Source organism: Tympanuchus pallidicinctus, unplaced genomic scaffold (genome assembly GCF_026119805.1).
Source record: "Tympanuchus pallidicinctus isolate F22 unplaced genomic scaffold, pur_lepc_1.0 scaffold1, whole genome shotgun sequence".
In the NCBI taxonomy this organism is placed as follows: domain Eukaryota; kingdom Metazoa; phylum Chordata; class Aves; order Galliformes; family Phasianidae; genus Tympanuchus; species Tympanuchus pallidicinctus.
Window position 1 is genome coordinate 13,652,567 of NW_026294618.1, and position 20,438 is coordinate 13,673,004.

The window sequence follows — 20,438 nt, forward strand, 5'->3', positions numbered from 1 at the left end:
TAATTCTCAAATAATGGATCCACAGCAGTAGTAATGGTAGAAAAGAAGAATCACTGAGATTTACAGCTGTGATCATCAAAGTCAGGCTGGATGGGGCTCTGAGCAAGCTGATCCAGCTGTAGGTGTTCACTGCAGGGGAGTTGAACCAAATGGTGTTTGAAGGGCCCTTCCAACTCCAGTGATTCTAGTTGGATGACATTTGGGCATTTTGTTTCCACACAGAGGGAATCTCGGCGTTGGGCCCTCTAGAGACATTTTCACCAGTGCATACACCCACATATCTGACCACAGCCACAAATGCCATCGTCACCACATCACCCCACCGCCGGGCAAATCGCCTCTCTGCTCTGTGCTCATTACAAGGGTGAGCACCTTCTGATTTCTTCTGCAAGTCCTTGTCAGCTGCTTCCTCAGGCTGCTGGCCCTAGGACCAGGGCTTCAGGCTGAGCTCCCTAACCGTAGCAGGCTCCAGGGTAGTATCCTGAAAGACAGTATCTTCTGAAGCAGACAGCTCTGCAAATCCTGCTGCTCTCTTCAGGGATCCTGCCCCAGGACTTACTGATGCTGTCAGGACATCCTCTGAAAAATTAAATTGCCAAACTATTCGATGTTCCTAGCACATGATCAAAATTAGTGTTTTACTGACAATTGACAATGAGAAACCAAAATGTACAACTGCACAAATAGATGTTTCCTATTTTAATTTTACAGATGCATTTTTCTTTTTTTTCTTCTTCTTCTTTTTTTTTTTTTTTTTATTCTATCATTCCTTTTTTACGAGACAGCAAAATATGCAAAATCTGACAGATATTCAGTAAGCTGCACATTTTTCAATAGTGACAGATTTTATTTTTCAGTCTCTAGGTTAAATAACTGGATGCTTAAATAAACTTGGAGATAACCTTAACCCTTTCCTCCTCTCTCTTTCATCTCTCGGTGCATCTTTACAGAGGCCTAACAGGAACTGAAATACATCCTCATGTCTGGTGTTGACATAAAACCAAGCTGCTGTAGAGTTCCAAGGAAAATCATGGTGAAAAAGGAAAGGATGGATTTTCCCTAATCCTCATCTCTGTCCCAGCCATCAGCCTTGTTCCCAGGCCACCAGAGGGCTGTCCAAGCCCACTGTGGCTTCACCGCCTTGTGCAAAATCCTCTCAGCATCAAGCCCTGCAATTGGAAATGCCATAAAAAAGCTAAAAACTTCCCCCTGAAGCCCAGCTGCATCCTTCAGCACCTCAGGCATCCCAGCCATTCGCTAGCACAGGTTCCAGGGTTTCCATGTTCCCAGCTACCTGCTCTGGACAGCAGCTTGGAAAACTGGAAATAAAAAATAAAAAAAAAATTCCATAGAATCACTGAATGGCTTGGATTGGAAGGGACCTCAAAGACCATCTAAATCCAAATCCCTGATGTGGACAGGGTTGCCCCGGATCACCTCAGGTTGCTCACCCAACCCCAGCCTTGAGTGCCTCCAGGGATGGGGCACCCACAGCTCTCTGGGCAGCTGCGCCAGGTTCTCTTCACCCTCTCATTTTCATTGTTTTCTAAGGGAATTTCATTGAATTCAATTTCATTTCATCCAATTTCTTTTGTTTTCTAAGTGAAATCTCACTGTATTTCCATTCCGCAGGCAGCATCACACAGTTTTAAGAGCTGGAACCCTGCTCTGCACTAAATCTCCTGTGTTGCCATCAGTTGCTGCTAAATACTTCCTTATTTATTTATTTTTTTTTCCTATGTTTTCATTTGTGCCTTGCTGTATGGCACAAATTATTTAAACTACCAGAAAGGTAACAGCCTGCCCAGTGACAGAGATAGTTCTTTGTGTTAATTCTATATTAGTTGAAAAGATGTAATTTTAATGCTGGATTTAATCCCCTCCAGACAAAAGCAGCTGTGAGGACAAAAATTGAAAGCTGAAGAAATAAGCATTAACTGTAAGTGACATAATAGGCCTCGTTCCCCTAGGACAGGCTGCTTGAAGTAGGTGCCCCTGATCTTCCCTGGTACCACTTGGATGCTGCAGAATGACGCAGGCCCAATGAGTGCTGCTTTCAGGGTGAGAAGCACCAAAGTCACATTCCTCCTTGCTGACCTGTGAGCTTGGTGCCTCTGTGCAGGGGAGCAGCTCCAACATGAGGAAGATCTTCCCCTTTCTCCCATGCAGGGAATCCCCAGTGCTTTGGGCAGCTTCATAGAAAGTAGGATTCTGCTTCAAATTTCCTGGAGCAGAAGTAGGATTTCTTCATCCTGAGTATTACTGTGCTGAATGGTTCTAAATTTAAAGAGGGTAGATTTAGATGAGATGTTAGGAAGAAATTATTCACTATGAGGGTGGTGAGGCATGGGAACAGCCTGCCCAGAGCTGATGGTAAGAACTGGATGGGCTGAACTGGATGACCCCTTCCAACCCAAGCCATTCTGTGATTCTAAAATTTCATGAGATAAAAAGAGATTGCCACTCTTCTTTCAAGAATCCAGAACAAATGTTCTACAATGGTGAAGCAAAATTTTTCATAGTCTGTGCAAAGCAATACCCACAAGGGATATTACTCAGCAAGGAAAACCAGCCAGTTTGGTTCCACCCAAGCCATGCAGGGTTTGCTATTTTCAGTGTGGCTTTTGATCAAAAAATGCCATTTTCACAAAGTCTTCGGTATTTGGTCTCACTTCCACTTGGGTCACACTACACTGTTCATAAACCATTACAAGTGCAGCTACAGATGTGAAGAGCTAACAGCAACGAGGGCTCCCAACTTCTGTCCATGCAATTCCATCCACTCTATCACACAGCCCTTTAAAGATGTACTGCCCCTGTTGAACACAGTTATTTTCCGTGTTCTTTACTCAGATACAGGCTGTACGAAACCCTCTCTGCTCATAAGAAGGAACTTTTAGTTCCAACCTAGGAAATTACTGTTCAGCCTCAACTCTCTATTGATGCTATCTTCCGACTTTGTGCAAACAGCCCACAAGAGTGCTGATTACACTCCTTAATTTTGAGCTGTTACACAAAAAGGTTAACTCAGAAATGTTTAACAAGACTGACCAAGACTGGTCCTTGTAACTTCCACCATCTCCATTCCTACCATTAATTCATATCATCGCCAGCCTTACCACATTGAATTACTGACTGAACACACATAAATGAGATTGGCCACACTATTTTATTTTTTCCCCCTAATTTTATATTTATGTTAGTCAGGCATGGTCTACATTTAAACAATTTCCTACTTTCTTCCACACTTTTGTTATCTGCATTTATGCCTTTTTAAACATTGTATGTTACCAGGGTTACATAGAATCACAGAATCACGGAATCACAGAATGGCCTGGGTTGAAAAGCACCACAATGATCATCACATAACAGTCATATTTGCCTTCCTTTTAAGATACAGACCTATACCTCCTATTTTCATTTGTATTAAACCATCCTGGGAACAGTAATTAGAAAATCACTTGTTATTGATTTAATTTTTTAACAATTTCAGAATTCCAATGCTTACCTGACATCAAATTTGTTTAAACATTCAAAGTTTTCTTTTCCAATTCAGTTGTAACACTTACTTTTATGAACACTTTCATTGTTTGTACCTTGATCCTGTTTACCCACGCAGTGTTTTGCTTTACTATCATCACACATGCCCAAATCCTAGATGAAGCACTCATTTGGATTGCAGCAAAACTAAGAGCAATCCATATGCCATCCTCTTCACACAGTTGTCCCATTTACTATTGGACAGGCAAGCCTAATAATGAGTTGACAAACATGACTTTCTTTCCTGTTGGGTAAAATGAGGAGAAAATACAAAAATTGTATCCTCTTTTTCTAAGGAGGAATAAAATGCTAAGGTTTCTGGTCACTGTTTTTCTTCTTTCCCAGTGCTGTTGAATTTACTGTTTGACTCCGCTACTGTTCAAAAACAAAATGATGCAATTTCTCAAAGTGGGTAAACTCTCTTATCTGCAAAGCTATGTCTTCACAGGCACACTCACAACTGCTTTCATTTCTGTTCTACAGCCCTGTAAGTTCCCCAAGGGCAGACACTACAACCACAGTTATTTACACCCTAGCATCAGCTACTCAGCTTCTTTCCTCCACAATTAACAGTAGCTAAGTCCTGGTGAAAAACAGATCATAGGAAAGACAGTGCTAATGTGGAGATACATAATGTGGGATTCAGAGATGCACACAGAACTGGAGAAATAATCATCTTTTTTTAGCTTGGTCTATACGAGTCATCTTCCACTGGCATTTCACTCTAGTTGCAAGTGTTGGGTGCCAAGGGTTTTACTGTCACTCTCCAAGCCAGTTCCTGCACATTCGTGGTTAAAGCCAGAGCAGAAGGAAGATTTAGGTGCCCACAATTGTTCTTTTATCAACAATCAATACTGCAGTTATTTAAAAGTTTGATCTGAAATCCAGAGATGTGCCAGAGATGATACGTGCAGAGAACTAAGATCAGCAGAAATCCGCCTGGGCTCTAAGTTACGGTGAGGTATAAGCAGCCTGCTTACAGCACGACAGGAAGGATTTTGTCAGAGCAGTCCCTTCATGCTGTAATTCATGCCTATGGGCTGCAGAGCTCCAGGCTTTAATCTAAGCATAGAGAGCAACAAAAGAAAACTGTAGGTCACACTGTCCTTACTCTCTGAGCTAGGCTTACTGCATGTTTCCTCCTGAGATACACAGCACGGAATCTGGCACATCAACATCACTTAAGCATTTCAATTAACCTAGATTCACTGTTTCACTTCTGGCTTCCCAATGCATCCAAGAGACTACAAACCTACCTTGCTAACATTAGCTGGGGTTATGAAATGTGTGAAACCAAAGACAGCAAAAGTGACATGGGGTGTGACTGGGACACAACCAGCCCTTACGCAGCCACTCTGCTCGTTTCACACCTCCTTTACCTGATTCTTTGGTATCTGTGATTTAGATACTAACTTCTAGACAGCAGGCATTGCCAACTAATATTTCTGCATTGCTCAGCTAGCAGGCTGTGCTACTTGAAAGAGCGGGGAGCGGTAATAAGGCACACCTATCAGAGACAAAGATGCCATCCTTTCCAGTCAGAAATAGTAGATGTAGGCCCTTAACTCGTAAATTTACAATATGAAGATATTTTCTTGAACATTTGCTTGATTACTTTGGTTTGTATTTAATTATACATATGGCTGAGTGGTTTTGTAATTTTATAGCTGGCCTGCACCCATGATTGATGTGGTAGTGTCGTTCTGACTGAGAGATGGTTTGCAAATGCAGGGTTTTGAAAGGCTGCTTGTACGGAAAGCCACTAGTTGCAATGCAACAAATGCTACATTGTGAATTAAATGAAAGAATACTTAAAAATATGCTTTCTTGGTGTACTTTGGATAACTGTGATATTTGCATCACGACAACGGTAGAATAAGAAAATCAACCATGATTGCAGATGAATACTTAGTCTTACAAGCCCTTGAAAATACATGCTTTGACATCCCCAAGACATAGAAAGTCAAGTACCTTTCTTACTGTCTATTTTCGTTAACCTGAAGAGAAGAAAAATGCTTAGTTTTTAATCCAAAAGAAATAATTTTTTAATCCTTAGACTGATCAAACACTGGCATTTGAGAAAAAAAAAAAAATTAAAAAACAGCCCAACAAAACAATCTAAATAAATCAAAATAAATCACTAAGCTTATATTCCTTTACTTTCCCATTTCATATTTATGAATCTAAAAATAAAGCTCTTGTTACGCTAGTGAAGTAAATGTAGGCTATTCTCTGGAGGCAGGATGACGATCTTTAGCCATAACCTCCAAAGCTCTCAGACCTCATTACCAAGCCACAGCCTCTCGCCCTACTTCCTTCACAACAGAATGCGATGCCCAGACTGTCAGAGCAGTGTCTGGGCTCCTCAGCATGCAAGGCTAATGCTTACACACCTTTCCTGTAGTGGTTTGACACAACTGAAGCTCGTGTGTTTGCTTGGACTATTTGTTTCACTGTCTTTCTTACACTGTTGTTACAACCCGTTTCTCACTCATTATGAGGTGGAGGGTAGATTTAGATTGGATGCACAAAATTCTTCATGGTTAGAGTGGTAAGACAGTGGCATAGGCTGCCCAAAGAAGCAGATGCTCCACCCTTGGAGCCCAAAGAAGCAGAAGAAGTGGATGCTCCATCCTTGGAGATATTCAAATCTGCATTGGAGCTTTGTCCGGTGAGAGGTGTGTTTGCCCATGGCAAGGCAGTTGCACTAGATGATCTTCACAAGTCCCTTCCAACCCAAGCAATTCTGTGATGAGAGTCAAATTAATGTCCCTCCACAGAGTTAGTCCAGGAGATCACTGGCATCTCATATGTAAAACCCAAGCATGAATTAGTGCTGCATGAATTGCAACAGCTAATTTCTGGGTGCCCTACTAATTAGTCAAATCTATTCCCTCCTCCACAGTGCTCTTATGCTCTCTTTGCATGGATTGTAGAGAATGGGAACCTAGGAAGAGGATTAACAAAAGTAGCCAGCAGCAAGTGCTAAGAACAGAGCAAACCCTTCTCCAAAGCAGATGCACGAATGAATGACATCCCCTTCTCCTTCTCTTCCAAATGCCAGTAGTTAAAGCATGTCTGAAACCCAGATCAAAATTCCTTGTCTTCCTGAGAAGGCCCAATGAGGAGATCAACGACCACTTTACTACTTTTTATTGCATATTACTGTAATCCACTTAAATCTCATAATAAATTTTGCATGGTTCCCACATTGTCTCTGTTCTATCCCTAAGTTCTCTTTCCCCTGTAAGAATCGTTTAAACAACCTCTTCAGTTTGCACAGCTTTCTATGGTGTTTCTTGCCAGCTTCTAGTGGGTTTGGTACCATTCTAATCGTTTTAATCTTTGGTTTTAGGACTAGTGATGCAGCATGCCTGATTTTCACTAATAGTTCCTCTGATCTTTGCCATATCTTTGTGTTTAAGATTAAACAAAATAACCCAGGTAATGTGGACCAATAATGGGACAGTTGGAGTAGAGAATTAATCTTGCTTAGTCCTGGAGGTCTGCAATACCAATGTGGTGTGTTTACAGCTTTGTATTCCTGAGCTTCTCTTGTACTTGGTGGAGATAGAAATGTTTAAAATAAAGGAAAATAAGTACTTATACGGAATGTTTTTATGTTAAGATTTAAAACTTTGTTGTATTTTATAAGTAGCGCTGGAATGCTAAGCTAGTTAGTGTCTGAGTATCTATTGAGACTGGGTCAGAGTCATGTACAGATCACGTTTAAAATGAACAAAACCAACAGGAAGTGTTACGTGCCTTCTGGAAGTTTTTGTCTTCTTGTTGTTCAGTGTCCTGAAAGTCTGAAACCTTTGCAAGGAGATGAATGAGGTTCTATAACTGAGGACAAAGAAATTTCTGTGAGTAGCAGTTTGTGAGGAACTTGTAGAAGAGCTCAGTGCTATGTGAGAGAAGGTGGGCTTTAATTAGGAAGAAAAGACCTCTGTGCTCATGTAGGATGTGTAAGAAGGTATGTGAAGAAAAAATGGACAAAATCAAAAATCGTAGTTCAGTGCCACAAACTAAAATCTTTTGAAACTGGCATCCCTTATGATATTAAATTGAAAAATACAGACTTCCTTTGAGTTGAAGACAACATTCTTTAGGTGTGCTGCAAGACAAAGACTGGATGTTGTGTTGAGGGACATGGTTTAGTGGGAGCTATTGGTAATAGGTGAACGGTTGGACTGGATGATCTTTTAGGTCTTTTCCAACCTTGGTGTTTCTATGATTCTATGATTCTGAAAATGGTCAACAGCAAACTTGTGAGTACTACAGGACACCTAAAATACAGATGAATGTAAACAGTAAAATAATTAAATGGCATTTCAGAGAGCAGAGGAGAAAGGTGAAGAACCCAGCTGTGGATTTACATGCTTGCAGCTGCAGTCTGCTTTCAGAACACCCTGCGAGTCTTGAGCTTTGCCTTTCAAAACATGGCAAATAACAGTTGACAGTTCACTGCATCAGACTTCAAAACTACTGTATGTGGACAAAGGCAAAACAGCTCTTCCATAGATGGTTAGTGTTAGGGATAGGTGTTACCCTGAAAGATGCATGTTATTATAGGTAGAAAAGGTAGAACTGAAAAAAGGTCACACAATGTTGTTTCTTCTTCAAGACATCTGTATTAATTTGTTCAACTAATGTGTAAAACAGTGGTATTTTCCTAAATACCAATCCTGCAAGCCAAGGGTAGGATCTGACTTTCAAAGTGCTCTTTTTACCACTAAATCATTTATAATGACTAATAATTATTCTACTGGTAGAACCCAGCTGATGATTCTGTTGCAGATTTGTGTCACACACAGGAATTCACCTGACATTGCCATTGTGAATATGTCTTCTAACATTAACACAGTAAAACCTGTTTTGACAATAAACGGCCATGTCCTGAAGGCTGGAGGAATAGATCTATTGGGAAACAATTTCAAGAAGGTACTGTTTCCACACATTCACTTTTGAAATCACAATCACACTTTTTTCATTTGTTTGCAAAAAAAAGCTGTTATGCTTATTTAAGAAATTGTTATTGTGTTTAAGCATTTCCCCAGACAATGTCACTGAATCATACGGATTAGACAAAGAATCAGATTCGTTTTTTACAAACCTTAGTCTGGAGATTAAAAAAAAAAAAGAGGAAAGAGATGCAGCTTACATCTTCAAATCATCTGGTGCTTGACTAAATGCTCACTGAAATCACCCCAAAGATTCCTGCTGCCAGTAACAAAACCAGGCATGGGCTCTGTGGTCATCACTTGGAGACAAGTTTTTCATCTTTTGTCTTTTATCCAAATCCATTTAAAGCTATTCTTTAAAAAATCAAAAAGAAAGTCCAGTGAAATACATTTCCACTGTACTACTTAAAAGAAATTAGCCTACTCAAAAATAGGCCATAAAGGAAGAAATTATTTAAGTAATGTACAGCTTCTAAGGGTTGATGCGGTAGCTCGTGTAACTCTGCCATCCTACTAGCACCTACATCCTAATGCTAGTAAAAATACTATCAGTTGTGGCCCCTTTGCCTTTGTCATTTCAGCATAAGACCACTGGAGCAAATTACATGATTTCTTTTGTACAAATGTTATACTGAAGTGAATCCCAAGCTGCTTTGGGGAAGGGGAAGCCCTTCAACATGGATAAAAGTGCACCTCCCAAATTTTCACCAGTTCCTCCAGGAAACCCGCCAACTCTCAAATGCGTTTCAGTGAAGGATTCAATGCCTGGATCGTGATTTGATGGTTACAGCGCTCACACACACGTGTTTCTGTTAGATTCAGGTATTTTGATGCCTCTTTCTGTAAAGCACAGTCCAGTGGTGGGCGGGGCTGGGGTTAACATTCAGATTTGAATCCCTGGATCGGGGTAGGGGGTTGTTCAGCCCCAGGGTCCTGACTCAGAGCATTGCACAGGATGATCTCACTCAGAGCCAGGCCAGTGACTCATGTATTTACTCCTCTTTGAATCCTTTTCCTTTCAAGTCAAACTATTTGCCCATTTCCTGACATCAGCTCATTGCCATTCAGCTATCAGCTGCAAGACGTGCCAAACCGAAAACGTTCATCTTTTCTCTGTCAAGGTCCTTGCCATCTCCACCAGCCGCCTGCAGCCAGCGCCCGCTGTCTTCACCATCAGGGACACAAGCTCCATCTCTGTGCCGCCCTTTTTACCAGACCCGGTCCCCCACCTCACAGCACATCCATACCCACCACCCACCCTCCTCTTTTTCCTCCCGATGAGCGCTGCCTGGCCCTGCGTGCAGCCCTTCGTTTCCCAGACGCCGCGGCTCAGCCCGACCTTCCAACCACCACATCCTTAAGGAGCTTTCCCTCTTCACGGCTGGCTCTGCACGGCCCAGCTCCTTTCCGTGCCCCTAACGTGCTGTAAAAGAGCTTTTCGCCCCTCAGGCAGGAGCCGCGGCCCCAGTCGCACCGCAGCCGGGCGCCGGGCGGGAGGTCACCCGGCTGACCCCTTCCTCTCGCGGCCCTCCCGGCGCGGTTATAGCCGGGCGCTGAGTGAGCGCCGAGCTATGCGGCCGCTGTCTCGCAGCGGGGCCTTGTGGGTAAGGGAGGCCGCCTCCCGCCGCACGGGGCCGGGCCGGGGGCGGGCGCGGCGGCGGTGGGAGCAGCGCGCTGCGGGCGCGGCATGGACTGAGCGCGCCGGGGCGGCCCAGGAGGGAGAAAGGGGAACGGCCGGACGAGGCCCGCGGAGCCTCCGCCGACGGGGATCTCAGCTGACGGAGGAGAGGGAGCCGGAACGCGGCGGCTGCTGCTCCTCTCCCACTTTCCCTCTCCGCCCGCGGGCGCGATGGTCCGGCGGGCGGCGGGCGGCGGGCGGTGAGCCGGGTCCCGCCGAGGGGACGCCCCGAGCGGGCAGGAGAGGCGGGGGCGCGGCGGGAAGCGCTGCCTTTCCCCTTCGCCGCCGCCGGGCGGAACAGCGGCCGCTTCCCAGCGCCCTTCATGCCCGGGCGGCTGCGGTGCGGCCCCACTGCGGAGCGCTGCCCTCGGCTCCCGCCCGCACGCCCAGGCCCGGCCTCGCCGCCGCGTTAGGCCCCGGCCGCGGGGCGACCCCGCTCAGTCTCCTCCTCCTCCTCCTCCCCGGCGGCGAGGGGAGGCGGCCCTCCCCCGGAGGATGAGCCAGCAGCTGCAGGCGGGGAAGATGTCGGCGGCTCCCCTCGCGCCGCAGGCTCCGGACTCGGCGGCGGCGGGGATGCTCGAGGGCCGCCAGAGGAAGCTGGAGTCTATGATCCGCGATCCGCGCTCCCCGGTCAACGTGGAGAGCCTGCTGGTGAGGGGCGGCGGCGGGCGGCGGGCTAACAAAGGCGGCGCGGCCCCTCGGCTCGGCCGGGAGGAAGGAAGGGAAGCGCTCCGCATCCTGCAGGGGAGGGCGAAGGCTCCTTCCCGGGCGGGGGGCGGCCGCTCTTCGCGCCTTCGGCCGGCCGAAACCCCGGGCAGGGAGCGGCCGGGCCGAGGGCACAGTCCTGCCCCCGTCGTGGGGCCCCGCGGGGGAGAACGGGGTTTGTTTGGGACCGGGGGAGAAACGCGTCTCGACGCCCGGTGCGGCTCCGCTCCTCCGGCATCACCTCTGCCCCGCGGCTTCGCGCCTCCCGAACGCGCTGAGCGCGGCCGGGTGATTGCCGGCTTTGTGTGTGCGATGCCCGGAGCTGGAGCCCGCCGGGAAACGGCCTGTGGTGGGAGCGAGGGCTCTGCGTGCTGCAGGGGTAACGCAGGAAGGGGACACGCCTCAGGGAGAAATGTAGCTCGGGGATGGATCCTACGGGGTCACGTTCGTTTTCCATTGGGACAAATTGATTTCGTCTGTCTCTTATTTCACGTAGCATTTTTCTGTGTGTGTGTGTGTATGAAATACAATTTCCTTTACCAAGAAATCCATGCCCTCAGGAAGGAGTGGGAAGGAGTTCTGTTTCCCCGTTTTAAACATCTGAACCGTGGAAAGGTGGTGAGAGGGAATGGTTATTATTATTTAAACTGAACTTCTGGGTCACCAGACCCAATATTTCCACTCTACTGAGAGATTTCCAGTGTGTCCCAGTGAGGAGGAACAGAAAAGGGAGGGCAGATCCCAGCCCTTCCAGGCAGGATTTGCTTAAGACACACACTGAGTCCTTTTCCTTCTTTTTTTTTTTTTCTTCTTTTTTTTTTTTTCTTTTTTTTTCCTTGTAAATGACTCAGTTCTGTTTGGCCAAGAATACAGGAACTGTCTGAACTGTATAGATGTCTGTGCTGTGTGAAGAGTATAGGAATTTCCTATAGAATCTGAAAAATGCTCTTCTCAAGGCTTTAGTGCTGTGCTATTTCTCTCGTAGACGTTCAGAGGCATAATGAGGCCCACAAACCGTAGCACTCAATGAAGGGGAGTGGGAAGCAGTGCTACCTATCTAATTGGAGTCAGATAAGTTTCAGCTTAGGCCAAAGCAAAGAGCTGCCTCTGGGCTTTGCTCCCAGCGTTTTCACTTTGGTATTTTGCTAGGAAAACTTTGACCTGTTGCCAAAAAAGAGCAGTTAAAAATAGTACAGTCTCTCTGAAAAATGCATCAGGTTAATTACTTAACCCCAGCAGACTTCTTCACACTCTGCTTTTATATTCAACAGAGCGTTTCTTTCATTCTCTTACCTCCCCTGCTGTAGATCAGACACACGAAAAGCTGCTAATGTTTCTGAAGAGAGATTCTAATTGTGAAATTGAGACTGGGCTGCTTAGCACTTTTTTTTTAAGGTTTTGTAGGCTTATAGTGTAGACCAGTTCATGTAATACACTGGAGAAATCAGTAATCCATAGAAGAGCACTAACTGGATTGTACATATGCAATTTTTGTTGCAGTTAATCACTTTTTTTCCCTGCATTTCCCTCTGCGAGTATGGCTTAAATAATTAACTGTGGGGAAGATGTAACATTAGTGAATCGAGTTTTGTTGTTTTCTGTTTTTCATGCCTGTGTATGACATAAGGAATTACTTCAGCTTTTTTTTTTTTTAAATGATTTATGAAATTTGTAGTGGGTTTCCTGTAAAAGCCTCTGAGGCTTTGGTATTGTTGCTTTATGCTGTGTGACGTTAATTTTGTATGGGCATTTAGTTAGGCTGACTATTGCAATCCTAGTATAAAAACATCATTTGAATTGCAACACTTACTTGTTTGGTAAACAGCTCGCTTCTCACTTTCAGTGTAAATTATCGTAAGAGGAAATGTGTTTTCATTTAAAAGTGGAAATACAGCTACAGAAACCAAGAGCCAGGGAAAAGGTCTCAAAAAGACTGGCTGGAACGCTACTGTTTCATTCTCCAAAAATAACATAGCCAAAACTAAAAATGTGGAATGGAATTCAAAATGGAATTCATTTCCTTACACTGTAGAAAGTCATCAACAGCTGCTATTCTGTGTTTTGTGTGCGTGTTTTATTTTTGGGAAGCTGTAGGAAGCAGAGAAATAGCTGTTAAATTACCACACGTGAAGCAAATTTGAGGGAAGTGACAAAGGGGGAGGGGGTAATAAGCTGTCCTTCCCTAGATATCAGCTTTACTGCCTATCCAGAGCTGATGTGTGTGGTGGCTGTGGGGGAGGACGTGCACCTTCCTCACCGCATCTGTTTCTTAACAGGAGGAACTCTGAGGCCAAATACAGCAATCATTTCCCTTCAGCCCCGTGAGGCTCAGTTAGACATTTGTGCATGCCCATTGCTATATTGTATGCCTCAGCACTTCCTATTTCTGCCTTTATGAACATAACCATTTATTTGATTAAAATATATCTTTGGAAGAGTCACGTGGCCTCAATTCAGAGGCATTAAGAGGTGGATACTCTTGGCTGGGTTTGTTCAGGTAGTTAAGTGTGAAGGTAGAATTTATCAAATATGCACATTGAAATGCACTGCTTGCTTGTCGCAGTCTTTTTTACTGTGAAATGTAAAAGTAGCCATAGAGAACTTAATACTTGTTAGCATGGCTCGTATGCAAAGTCTGAGCTGCACTTGATGGGTTTTTCCTGGTTTTGGTCTGATGAGGGGTTGCAAATGAAAACGGCAGCATGAGAGCTGCGTACACCTTTCTATGCAGACTCAAGCAAAGGCAGCCGCAGAGGACAGTGTTTTCTGCAGCCTAGTTTTGACATCTGAACATTCTTCTTCTCATTATAACTTAATGAAAGCCTGAGTTCGGTGGCCTATGCTGAGATAGATGACTTCTTATATTGCACCTGTCAGCAGTACAGTCTTGCTCTTTCTGCTCTTGTAACATTGTGTCAGTCACTACTAAAACATGCTAGAATTAGGTTGAGCAGATCAGTTTTCAGAAATACTGTATTCTAATTTACTCCTCTGTCAGTTTGTGTCATCTGTTCATGTCACAAAGTGACATTTTTTGCCTGCTGCATCTACAACTTGGTGGTTGGGCTAAATGGTATGTGACTTCGTGTGATCCATAAGAAACTCTTGTATAAATACATTCCTGCTGAATAATTCAGAGTTGACAGCTATGTTTAAGAAGAGCTTAGCAGCTCTCAAGTACATGTCCTGCTTTATTCTTTTGCATATATATGCTATCTGCACTATTAACTGAGTTGATTTATGTAGTATCAAATGCATGTTTTATAAGGGTGCGGTTGGAAGCATTAGCTCAACTTTTACAGTGTTCTAAACCACGAGTAGACAGGTCAGTATAGGCCATGCAGAACTCATCCAGATTTCCCATTCCTTGCCTTGTATAACCATGCGGGTCCTGCACACATTGAACTCAGCTCTAGAATTTTTAGGGTGGTGCCAAACTGCTCTGATGAATCTCATTGTCCTCCTCCCTGCAGCTGGCTTTGTGCAGATGGAAGGCTTTTGGTTAGAGAAGGAAACATACAAGCCCCAGTGTTTCAGCTTTAGGCTTCTGCCTTGATGTTTCGCAGCAGAGGTAAAGTGTTGAGTATCTCTGCTGCAGCTGAGGAGGTGTGAGCCTCTGGGAGAAGCAATTCTTAGGCTGCAAAGCAGGCAGTGCAGCGTTGCAGTGAGCACAGTGCTGGGCTGCACGTGTGGTTGTGGAATGCTGAGATGTGGGGGGACCATCAGCAATAGTGTGCTCAAGCGACATGGAGTGTATGTGCCTTGAAACTGGGAGGAAAAAATAGAGGCTGTTTGTTACTCAGCTGGTGGGTAAACTGTGTATTTAGGCTAGTTTGGACATGAATTTCTATTCATGATCAGTAAAATTTATCCTTGCCATTACAACTGTTGAATTTTGCTCCTAATGAAAAATGCATTGCGGATGCAGCTGTGACTCCTGTTCTCTCTACAGATCCTCTGTAGAATCTCATCACCTGGATAGATACCAAGTGTGAACTTAGCAGATCACTCAGCTGAGCTCCCTTTATGCAGAGTCATCTGGAGTTGGTGGCTGACACTCATTTGCAGTGTTTGAGCCTTATGAGCCTTCAGAGTGTTTTAGAGCTAATGTGAAAGTTGTCTCACTTTCTTAAGTTTATTGCCATGTGATTTTGAATGAGCAAGAACAATCTGCTGTGTTACTTTGAATCATCGAGCACAAGAAAGAGCTGAAAACATAGCAGGGTCTGGTCTGAAATGTATTGCCTAGAAACTGATGGAGAGACCAAATGATCCTTTGTTCTTGAAGAAATCTTTGCTTTCTTGTTTAGTTCTTATCCTTTTACTTCTTTCTTAGCTTTTGGCTCTTAATGGAAATGTTCTATTTCTAATCTGTAATTTCAGAACATCAACTGTAAAATTAAAAACATGAGCTTTAAAATTGCCTTTTGTTAATTGTCCCTGTGTGATAGATTTATATTTAGCAATATAGTTAACTGGAGAAAGACAGTTCTATTTTCTGACACATCTAGGTGTTCTTATATCCTGTGTTATTCACGCCAGAATTAAAGCTTTTCACTTAATTTAAGAAACAGGAAAAAAAAATGGCTTTGCTCAGCTTCAGGGCTTTTAATGCCATACATAGGGTGCATAGATCCAGTGTGCATGAACTAAGAGCATTTGTGCTCCAGATATTTTACCTGTATTGATTGGATACACAGTCATTAGTATCCTTCAGATATTCAATTAGCACAGTTCTTTTCTGCCTTACAGGTGATTAAAAAAAAAAAAAAAAAAACCAAATTACTTTTCCCAGTAATGGTAGCCTCAGTGTCCATTGGGGATTGTGTGCCAATGCTGATTAAAAACTGTTTTGTTAAGTACAATTTCAGGTTTCAGCTAATGGCAAAGCGATACCAAAGCATTTATTTGTTTGGCAGCTTTTGATATGGATTGCATTACTAGATTATTATTTTTCAGTACTGCCACAGGACACAATCTCTATGGCCATCAATTGATGACTTCTTGCCAATGTTTGATCTACCAAAATTACCTAGTATTGTGTTTCTGCCACAAAAGAACTGTCCCTGGATTGTGAAGATGAAGAGGATTGAAACGTGGTAGTAGAGTTTTCTGTAATGGAAGAATAGAGGGAAGAACTTGTATGGGTCTTTTTATACATATGCTTATATATATGTTTTTTTTTTTTTTTTTTTTTTTTTTTTTTTTGTAACCTTGTTGTAGGTTTTATAGGAGGGTGCTGAATTTGCTCTCAGATTGTTTGAAACTGAAAAGCACCAAATGATTCCAGTGGCAGATAAATTTAAAATATTTATCTCTTGATACATCATGTTGGCTAAGAACAAGAATACTCTGTTTATTTTGGCAGCCTTTGTTAGCAATAAACTTACTTTAATGAGCCTTTTGCTATGTAAACAGAATGCAGTGAATGTAGTGCTTAGCTCCCAAGTCCAACCTTCTGCATGTAATGCAGTAGTGAAACTCCATTGTCTCTCACCTACGGCCAGGAGCAATCCAGCCTCATGGTGCTGTCCCCTCTTTTTAGAGCAGATGAAGTGTCACTGTGTGTCCTTACATGAGCACAGTGTATGAATTACCTGCTACCAGAGTCCTAAGGCGCTGTGCTTAAGATGATCACTTGAACCTCTACACATTCACTAGTGGTTTGGCAGTGTTTACAATATTGTGGTTATGTGAATTTTGTCCAGATTCCATTAAGTTAGATAGTTCCAATCAGTAACAGCTGATTACCTGGTGTGGGCTTTGCTTTTTCTTCATTTTTCTGTTCCTCTGCTATGGTTACTGCTACTGAGAGAGTGGGCTTGTTTTTCTTACATGAAATATCATGATGTTAAACTGTTCTCTTTTGCATCGAGGGATGGATGTAGGTTTTGTCATCTCCTTGCCCTTCTGTTCAGTCTTTGCCTCAGTTATGGTGGCATCAGGAAGGTGGTAGATGTGAGAAGAAAAACAATCTGGTTACCACCTACGAGTACTTCATTATTTCTATCTTTCATTAACTTTTTGTAGAACAGCCTGCTTAAGTCAAATCCTTCACAGATGGTCACCAATTGTGTATGTTATATCTCAGTGTCCAAACTAGGATGGTTGGGTTTTGATGTTGCTGTGCAGCCTCTGCTCTTTATTGCCACAGTCATATCATTAGTAGGGCAGCGTTGGTCAGATCAGGTGGTGCAGACAGATGTAAAAGCAAGGGCAGAGTGCGGGAGGCTTTGTACTCTGATGTTGGCACTGCATATCATCAGACAAATGTTTCTCTATTTCCAATTTTACGACAAGCTTTTTTTTAAAAAAAATATATTTTTTTCTTTTAACCTGCACTGAAGAAGAATTGAATGGTTAGAATGGACTCAAGTGATCACAGAACTGCAGGGGTTGGAAGGTGCCGCAAAAGATCACTGAGTCCAACTCCCTGATTAAGCAAGTTCCCTACAGTAGGTTTCTCAAGGCTCCTTATCATCTTTATGGCCCTTCACTGGACTCCTAGGAGATCCCTGTCTCTTTTGAACTGGGGAGGCCAGAACTAGAACTGGTATTCTAAATGTAGCCTCAGCATGGCAGAGTAGAAGGGAGGATCACCTCTCTCGACCTGCTGGCCACGCTCTTTTTAATGCACCCCAGGATACCATTGGCCTTCTTGACACTGGTTGTCCAGCAGGACACCCAGGTCCTTCTCTGCAGAGCTTCTCTCCAGCAGGTCAGCCCCTGTACTGATATGTGTGATTATTCCCCCCGGGTACAGGATTCTTGGACACTTGCTCTCGTTAAACCTCATCAGTTTCCTTCCTGTCCCACTCTCCAGGCTGTGATGTAAAGAGGGTGGTGATGAGGACATTTTATGTCAGGCAGTTAAATTCTGAATCTTGAGAGCTCGAATAACAAAGCAGTTGCTTTATATTTCTTGACTGTTCTAAATCATCGGTACTGACTTCTACTCTGTATATAAAGTAGAGGATAACAAGGTCCTGCATTAAACAGGATAAAATTTGAGTGATTCATTCAAATGTAGAATTTTTTTAATGCCTTTCTTCAGGAGGAAATGAAGAGGTCACGTACAGACATGAAATAAGGTTTGCAACCGCAGTGAAGACAAGCTAATCTTTACCAAATATGCTTTTTATTTCCTTTAATCTCTAAGCAAGTAGTGTTGACTGTTACAATTATCAAATAAATAAGTAATTAGAAGAAGAAAATGGTCAACTTCCACACTTCTTCTGAATGGTATTTAAAGTTTAACTAAAATCACAGTTATCATATATGATAAATCTTATTTCCTTTGTCCTCATTTATCACTAATTCTATATATAGTCATCCAAAGTCTATACTTAGTTGTTGACTGCAAATCGACTATTGCTGTCTCAACAGCAGAGGTTTAACCTTGAGTGGGACCTTTTTCTTTCTACGAAATACCTATGCATATTTCCTGGAAATTACTTTTTACTATGAGTTGTGAACTTGGGAAACTTAGTCTGCTTGTGTTTGCTGCTGTTGTACAACTCCATTGAGCCTCTGTTTTTCTTTTGTCCCAAGTGAAGAATACTTTATCAGTAAGTTCACTCCAGTACGTATGTACATATCTTCAAAGAGATCATTCTCTAAAAAAATTGAGGTAGCATAGCTTTTGGTTGAGGGGTACGCCATCACTTTGGCTTGCCTATGCTATGAAAATGTTCCATTTCATGCAGAAACTAGTTTTAAACTGGTTTTCCCTGTGGTTACCGAAACTGGTTTGTTCTGATCTCCATTTTCAGTTTAGTGCTGATTAAGATGAGTGCAAGATGAGGGTGAGGAGCACTGTCATTTCTTGCAGGTATAGAACACAAGTTTTTATTTTTAAGTCTTTTAGCACTCTGGAAAGCAGGGAGCTTACGTTGTAGTAGACTTCTAACTGTGCAGCTAAAGATATATGGAACAAGCAGTAGTAAGTAGATATAAGATACTGTTAAATTGCTTAACTTTGATTCTGCCCCTTTTTACACAATTGTATGGCTATGCTTGTCTTCTGAAGGTTATGTTGTTGGTGGTGTTGTTTTGCACAGTTTTTTGATCTTTGTGAAAGAATGACTATTAAGTTCTCCCTAGGAAGAGTTATTCCCTCTAATAGGGCAAGAAAATGGAGAAGAGCAATAAAAAAGTACAAAAATACCATATTGGATTCTGGATACTGTACAGACCACATGGTCTGTTCCAATTAGTGAACATTTCAGCATCTCTTCATCCAGCAGTAGAAGTTGGCCCATTCAGTCATTAAGTTATAATGTTTAATTCTTGACCTATCTGACTAAATGAACACTTTAGGATGTGTAGGTCTGGACTGTAAGTTATACTTCTTCTCTGCCTTTATTGTTTCAGTTTTGGTTTGTTTTTTTTTTTAATTCTTTCATATGAAAGTAACTGAAGACAACTACTTGAATTACTTATGTGCCAAGGAGATACTGACAGTTTATTCTTATGTTGCAGCTACTGCTGCTAATTTAAACATTATTCCATGTGTAGTGTTTTCTGTGGGGGTACAGAGCAATTTTGTGTAGAGTTGCATCCATGCTGGTCTTGTAAGCAGCTGAACTAAGCTATGGATCTGATAGGGTAAGCTAAACAAAGACCTGTGTTTATCAAGATAAAAATGCATTCCTATTACCAAACCATCAAGTTTTTGTAAAGTCTTGTTCTTTTCGTTGCTTCTGTTAAGTTCAGTATTTCTATAAATAAATTACTTTTGTTATGTGAAATATAAGTCTCTTTAATTTAACTACATTTTTATTTTCCTTAATCTCCATCCTTATGCATGTTCATATCCTCAGAATTGAAGGCCTTGCCTCAACTCTGCAGGCATCACCGTGTGTCAGACAGGGCAGGGAGCAGCAGAGCTCCAGCTCTCAGAGCTCTGGTGCAAAATCCAAATGTAGTAGCAGGAAAACTGTTCTGCGTGCACAGTGTTCTGGTTCAGGATCAGTTTCACCTTGAAAGAGGAAAAGATAAATATGTAAGTAGTAATAAATATACTAATATAAGCTGCCTTTCTGTAGAAGGATTTGCCACCATTGTATTCATAGGTATAGAAATCCAGCTCATTTTCTGCTTTGAGGATAATTTCTGTTAAGATTATGAAGAAAACATCTAAACAGGTGTAGTGTGGTGGGAAGCTGTTCAACTGTGGAAGACTGAAACGGTAGCAGTTTGAGGTGTGACTCATTTTATCAATTTTCAGGATTGCCTCCAAAGAAAGGCAGTTTAGGTGTCAAAATAAACTATTTCATTGCTCTTCGTTTTCAGCATTACCAGTATTTTTTCACATGGCTGCCTTGCAGTGTATCTCAAGTGCCTGAAGCATCAACTGTCCTCTCTCTCTATCTGTCAGATAGCATCTTTACCAGAACTTAGTGTTAAAACCACAGAATGGAAATTTTGAAACAAATTCTGTAAAATATGACGTTATTTAAAAAAATAAAAAACAAACAAAAAAAACTACCTCAGATTTATACTGCAGTTCGTTTCACTGAATCATAGTGCCTCAGATATATATACATATA

General features: G+C 42.7%; 1 protein-coding gene across 1 annotated transcript in view; it reads left to right on the top strand.

Moving 5' to 3' along the window:
• Positions 1–10,556: 10,556 nt before the first annotated feature.
• The window catches only part of ROCK2 (Rho associated coiled-coil containing protein kinase 2), a 91,502-nt gene continuing 81,620 nt past the window's right edge, over positions 10,557–20,438 (top strand). Inside the window, exon 1 of the mRNA XM_052690171.1 lies at positions 10,557–10,833. Within this exon, the coding sequence (XP_052546131.1) occupies positions 10,678–10,833 (156 nt within the window). The 5' untranslated portion in view covers positions 10,557–10,677. The remainder of the gene's footprint in view (positions 10,834–20,438) is intronic.